Genomic DNA, 7,297 nt, shown 5'->3' with positions numbered 1-7,297 from the left:
TGCTACTAGGGTGCAGCTTACTTACATCAGTTAATGGACGGTTAATGGACTTTAATTACAACTAACTCATAACTTAACTGAAGTCAACAACCTAATGTATCGTCGGTATTTTTATTTACTCTTACTCACACTCATGGCTTGCCTTATACAGTCTCGATAAGTTGGACATCCTTGAGTGTACATGCATTTTGCTAGGTTTAACGCGGTACGTGTTGAAACGTGTTGAATTCACAGGTACGTCTTTAATAAATATTTGTATAGTCCTTTTCCACTTATCAAAATGCCAGTGGATGTGCATGTTTGAGAACATTTGACAATATCTTTCTGTGAGGACATGATAACATGCCCGTTATTCTGAGACCCGCCGTGCATCGATGACATGTATTGCTGTCGGTTGTTTTCATCATTGAATATATACTAACTCCCTATGGGTTATCATTCGCAACGACAGCTGTCTGCAATTCAAACGATAAGACAAAGAAATGACCTCCGTTCGCCTACATCCATGTTTGAGAAAAGCAATGGATCAGTCGCCACCTATTTGTGGCCAGATTTTTAAGCTGAGTGTCAAAATATCGGGTTTAATCGACTTGCAGAATAACAATAAAGAACTGATAGGTGTCATGATTCGAACCCATATCCTCAGTCTGACAGTTCACACAAGCTGAAGTAGCGGTGGCTGAGCGGGTTTGGCTTGGCGACTTTGTGTGTTGATTGCCGGACACTGAGGGTAAGAACACGAGTTCTGAAACATGTATTTTATTATGAAAGCGTATTCCCCAATAAAACATGCTATATTTGTCCTTCTTTCTAAATGCATTGTGTAATCAAGTTTTATTGCATCTATTGAATTGGGTGCACATGCCTCAGTATACGTCTCATGCAGAGTGTTCAAGTCTACTAATGACTTGGCTGTTGTATCTCTCTTATGTAGTTCATCATTAAATTTCCTTGAGCTTTTATCATTACAGATAATATATTGAACAAATATTCTAATATGTGGTTGATCAAATGTTCTAATCAAGTGTTCTGTTTCTCATCTGATATCTCCAATTTTTGGAATATTGCTTAACATCTGTTGATAGTTCTAACAAGTTCCACTTTTTTTTCGTATTTCTGTTACATTTTCAAAACACCATTTCCATTACATACATCTTTCATAATACCATGAATAAACTAGTTTTGGGTGATTGTTTTCTTTCCTCATAATATACATGAAAGATTCAACCAAAGTGGTTGAAAGTCAAAAGTTGGTCTTTTTAATTTTCCTCAAAGAATATCCTTCACACAGAATGAGCATCTCTCCAGTAAGGATCGTCTGCCTCACAGTCCCTGAACCACATTGTTTTGCCTAATGCCAAGCCTTCCCTGAAGAGCTAAAGCCTTGAATGAAGCAAGTCTGGCTTCTCACTGGTTCAGGATCTGTGGTCTGCCCGGGTCTCCTTTTCAGTTAAAATGGGTTGGTTCGATACTATCACAATTATTTATATTCAGAGACTGAGCCTTAGTCTACAAGAAGGATTATCATGGGCAGACACCAACTGACTGGAAAGTGGGAATATTATGTGCGCATCTTACAATAAGTAACAACGAGAAGACAAAGTCATCACTATCCCCTGCAACGGTAAAATACTCATGAGTAAGTCTACTAATTATGATTACAGTATGTCACTGTTTAGGTGTTCATATGGCACCGTGGAAGGAGAGTATTGTAAGGTTTTACAGTTCTCCTCCTTACACGAACACTACAGCCAGATTAAGTCGAGGTCGAACTTGTTGCCATTGGAACGCAAAAATATTTCATTCCGAAATCCAAACCTACCAAAAGGTACCACTATACGTTTTGCTACAGAAATAATGAACAGTTTTACAGTCCTGCATCGGAAAAGCGCACAGCCACCAATTTCAGCCTGAGTCGAAAAGGAACTTTTCGTCATTGAAACCACAATAAATAAAAATTCACGCACAGGTGTAACAACCAAAAGACACATTTACGGATCATGGTGAACATGGCAAACGTGTACCAAGACTGATCAAACTAAGGTTTCAGAGATCTGCTTTGGGCAAGATGACCTCAAAAGAAAAGCTCAAGTCATGTTTCCATGGAGACCGCAAATAGACAATTCATATCTGGGTCTTATCCCCAAAAGGGACATCCAGGGATCATGCTTGACATGTGTACCATGCCTGTAACCCACGGAGTTCGCACTCCCTCACGTACTTAGCAGTTCCATACTTTCAAAATTTGTAACTATCTTGCCAATGTGCCTGACCAGTATGTGTACCTATCTGAAATGAATAAAAATGACTTATTGGTCACGGTGATCGTAGCATTGTTCCATGTCACTTGGCCAAAGTTGTGCACACAAGTTCCTACAACCGAGGAAGACATGTGCAGCTTACCCTCCCTGTGGACCTCTCCATTGACTTTGCACTGACGTGATGTTGGGCCTACTTTGAATGAGGTAATGCCTTTCAACATATAACCTCATTCAAACCAAGTTCATGGTTTCCCAAGTTTGGGTGTGAGATACCTGCACCATCCTGAGTGAATCTGTTATATGAACAAAGATCTGTCACCTGGACATAAATTGCAGATTTGTCAAAACAAGGGAGAATAGCAATTCAAAGAGAAATAAGATACTAAGACCTCCAATTGCCTCTGCATGAAGACGAAAAATCCAAAGGTTTATAAACGGAACGAGTGAATATTACATTACCATCTTCCTGGACGCTTCACAAGAGCTAATAGTGAAGTCGTAAAGATGAGTACATCAGGCATGCCAGTGGATGACAGCATGAACATATACCCATATCATTCCAGGACAGGCTGGAACAGCATTGGTTCTCTCGAAATAAATACTAGATAAGATTTGCATGACTACATGTCGATGGATGAGCTCCAGTCCTTGACTATATTCAGTAAACATACGCAACATCCACTCAAAACAAGGCAATTAATATGAAACTGACCTGACAAAAGTCAGTTCACCTATAAAATATTGACATTCGTTCATCCCTAACAGGTAATACAAATGCAGACAAAGCAGGAATACCTTCAAATATTTACCTGCTAGCTGCACTCTATGTACCATTCACACCCAGGTGTAAGCATATGCATTTCAACCTTCAAATTTAAGAAAACACAAGATTCCCTTGACTGTTTTATTCCACCATAAATTACAGCAGAACAAGAGTGTTGCTTCTTAATCCTCGTCATCATCGGCAGCTCCGCCACCACTTCCCTTCTTGGCGTTCTTCCTCTTGACACGGCCTGTAAACAAATAAAGTTATGCGTTTGACACAGATAGAATGTGTCTAAAATCATCCTCCACATAAGGTGTTCTCTTCAACTGATTCCCACTGTAACTTCTCCAACTCCACTAGCTACAATGTTTCTATAATCATCCACCATGTAACATGTTCTCTTCAAATGATTCCCACTGTAACTTCTCCAACTCCACAAGGTACAATGTTTCTATAATCATCCACCATATAACATGTTCTCTTCAACTGATTCCCACTGTAACTTCTCCAACTCCACTAGGTACAATGTTTCTATAATCATCCACCAATATAACATGTTCTCTTCAACTGATTCCCACTGTAACTTCTCCAACTCCACTAGCTACAATGTTTCTTTCATTGTATCCTATCCATAGTATCCCTGCAACTGACCCGACAATACAAGCGATGAATCTACAGCTTTCACAAAAATTGGTCCCCGTCGAAAAACAACTCACCAGGTCTGCCGCCACCATAAGGTGATCTGAGGGAGAAGTCAATGTGTTTCTGAGAGTCCAGACGTACAACATACGATGGGATGTTCACCACCTGTTTGCGTACTCTGCAAGATAAAGCTTAATATGTTATTTCTATAGTTCAATTTCTAAATTCTTTCTCATGGATAGCCAGTTTGTTAGAATGAATGCAGTTTTGAAATCTGCTTAAATCACTTGAAGTCAGCAAAGAACAAGACCAAAATATGCAGTCCAAATCTTTTGAGCATCAAATTCATTCCAATCCTGAATCATTTCAAAATTTCATGTTTTTCTATATATGCTGTTTTAAGGTAGTTATGGATATAACAAAATTATACATTCCAAAACATGAACACAAAATATATGGGGCACTTTTTTTTTTGCATGAAAACTCAAATTTCTGTGTTAAGGCGAACACTTTTGATATTCAGGAGAATCTTAGGAGCATTTCACCTCAATGTGCCAGTGTAACGTCATCAGGGTACTTCGACAGACATGAGGTTAACCCCAGTGGCCTGTCATTAGTCCTCTCAGTTACTGCGGCTAACAGGAGACTTGGGTTTTACAACCCAGTGGCCTCCTATGTAATGAATGATCCTTCATCCCTTGTGGTTAATTACTTCAATAGACATAGGGACTTAACCCCAGTGGCCTATTAATCACCTGGAATTTCAATTGAAGGATAAATGAAAACAAAAAATTGAACTGCACTGTTCATGACACAATGAGCATGTTTGGGAAGTCACCGGTACAAATGGTATGACAATGAATAAGTGCAATCAAAGTGACATCTCATGAAGACTGCACTAAATGACCTACAATCACAATTTGCCCTATACCTGATGTGTCTTTGCCTGATGAGGACACGTGCATGATGGATACTTTTGGCAAGGCCCAACTTGAAGACCTGAGTCTGAAGACGCCTTTCCAAGAAATCCTCAAGTCTCAAACCCAAGACGTAATCGAGCTTCATCTTGCCCTCATCCAACACACCAATACGGACCAGTCGACGCAGGAGGGCATTACCTAGTAACATAGTACAACTGTACACAAAGTGCATAGTGATGTTAGCTGTGTGTACTTTGATAAACTGAAAATGTTAATCTAACTTCTGTATATCGTCAAATTTCAAGTATCTGAGTTTTTATCAAGTACTGCGCACAATTATCATAAAGATCTATTTTAAAATCAATATTAAATTTCATCTGGGTCAAAGAACGATCTCAAATGCTCAGACAAATTTTTATACCCTCAAAAAGTCGTCTGGGATCCTTCTCATCCAGGGTGAGCAGCTCTCGAGCTGACTTTCGGATTCTGGCCAAAGTGTATTTCACACGCCACACTTCCCTCTTGTTTCTCAGACCATATTCTCCAATGAGTTTTAACTCCTGGTCAAGACGTTCCTTTTCAAAAGGACGTCTGGGTGTGGTGTATGTCTTACTCTGAACCAAAGGAATTCGCGGCATTTTGACTGGTTTTTAGGCCTGAAAATAAACGAGTTTCACATTACTGCACACGTATAAGGTATCCGTGTGAAGATGTTAATACTGGGTAATACTAAGTTCCTCATAATTCCACAATAACAGACCAAACAACACCAAGACATACCTGAATATAATTTGCAATATTTTCATGGATCACAGAAGCTGAACTAAGAGGTGATTTGAGTTTTACCTTGTGTAACCAGAGCATCAGAAAAAATGAGTGCGTATATTTTCCGAAATGGATCTGCTTTCGGTGAACGTTCATACATTGACCTATCTTTACGCTGTATGGCTCACGGAAGCTAATCGAATTTATAATACTGCAAAAAGACACGAGTGTGTAAGTGTGGGAGTAGTGCACTTTACCGGGCGCGCTTTTTCCGATTTTTTTCGCTGTGCTGGCGGGGCTAGAACGCTCTCAGCAGGGGTCGTGGGATTCTAATTAGACTAATTAGCGGACACGCTACCTCGGGACCACCGGTGCGATCACAGTTTGTTGGTGCTCGTTTAACGGGTCATTACCCCACTAGCTCTGCGCATGCACAGTGAATGAAAACAAGCTATTATGGTTTGTTTTCATTCACTGCGCATGCGCAGAGCTAGGCCCCGCCTACCCATTCGTCAAAGCGAGAAGCCACACCTAGGCATTGTTTTCAAGATGTTGTGCAGCCAATCCAGCGAAGCTATGATATATGATGACGTTTATCGTTTGACTTTCGATTCGTGGATGGATATAATCGCATCTAAGGTTTGCCAACCCTAACCTTTACTCACTAACCCTAAGGATCTAGAAGGGGGGGTCCCTAACCCTAAAGATCTAGAAGGGGGTCCCTAACCCTAAGGACCTAGAAGGGGGGATCCCTAACCCTAAGGATCTAGAGGGGGGGTGTCCCTAACCCTGAGGATCTAGAAGCGGGGGACCCTAACCCTAAGGATCTAGAAGGGGGGTCCCTAACCCTAAGGATCTAGAAGGGGGGTCCCTAACCCTAAGGATACATCAGCGCGGTAAAGTGGGACAGTTCAGTAGCTCTACAGCGCGCTATAGCGCGCTCATTAGCGAACGCTCAGCAGTCCCGGGTCGCGCGCCCGGTAAACTGCACTCTAGCCGTAAGTGTGCATGCTCTTAACTTTTAGGACACATATTATAGTGTAACTGCCATAAGCCTTTCTTCACACTGTGACACAGGTCGCTCCATGCCTGTGTCTCAGCAAGTAAGAATCCCACTTCAAGAATAATAACTTAAATATATTCCTTTAATACAGCATCCGTACTCAGGTATGTATTATCACTAAAGTATGTGAAACCATTAACACCCGTTTCAACCTTGACAGACATTTATCTTGACCATTTACTACAAGAAGTTCCGAGAGCTCAACTACATATGTGCTCACCAGAATGGCGCGACCACGTGAAGAGGATGAATGTAGGTCCGGCGGGTCTGACGTCATAAGTTCTTCCGCGAGTACCATATGGAAGTTTGGGAAGTTTCTGTTATCTAGTCTCAAGTTTATTTCGGCGTCGTAAAATACATTAGAATCTCATGTACTCTTAAATTACTAATTTCGATGGGTCAATATTTACATGCGACTCACAAAATCTGCAGCACTATTTCTTATCCATAAAGGGAGATAACTTTTGGAGATCAACACTAGCATCTGCATACAAGAGAACAACAATGTCGACACATTTCTGTGTTCTTACCCCGAATAGTGTGTCATCAGCTATGTCTTTTTCCCTTGTAAAAGCTTCACATCATTTTTTGAACACGATATATGTATGTTTGAATGACTACTTCAAATCAGTATCAATAAAAAATAAATTCCACTCCTTTAGCCATGTTTATTGTAGCTCGGGTACAATCATAACAATGTAGTGTGCTGATGATCATACAATACATCAATGTATAACAGGTTCGTACGAGAAGAAAATTTTTGATATAGATAATTTGATGTAACACCTACAGAATTACTGTTAAGTTTCTCTGAGCAGTAGACATAATAGATAGAATGTGTGTTCAAGGATGAACATATCTACTGAAAGCTGAAGGAAAC

General features: G+C 40.4%; 1 protein-coding gene across 1 annotated transcript; it reads right to left on the bottom strand.

Moving 5' to 3' along the window:
• Positions 1 to 3,151: 3,151 nt before the first annotated feature.
• Positions 3,152 to 6,876, bottom strand: LOC137284987 (small ribosomal subunit protein uS4). Its single transcript, XM_067817079.1, has 5 exons — positions 6,638 to 6,876; positions 5,011 to 5,245; positions 4,601 to 4,787; positions 3,744 to 3,847; positions 3,152 to 3,274 (listed from the first exon to the last, which is right to left on the bottom strand). Exons 2-5 carry the CDS (start codon positions 5,225 to 5,227, stop codon positions 3,207 to 3,209), a joined length of 576 nt encoding a protein of 191 aa, XP_067673180.1. The 5' UTR covers positions 5,228 to 5,245; positions 6,638 to 6,876; the 3' UTR covers positions 3,152 to 3,206.
• Positions 6,877 to 7,297: the final 421 nt, after the last annotated feature.

The sequence above is a fragment of the Haliotis asinina genome, chromosome 5, assembly GCF_037392515.1.
Source record: "Haliotis asinina isolate JCU_RB_2024 chromosome 5, JCU_Hal_asi_v2, whole genome shotgun sequence".
Taxonomy (NCBI): Eukaryota; Metazoa; Mollusca; class Gastropoda; order Lepetellida; family Haliotidae; genus Haliotis; species Haliotis asinina.
The sequence above is the reverse complement of the archived record's forward strand: the minus strand, read 5'-3'. Positions and strand labels throughout refer to the sequence as shown.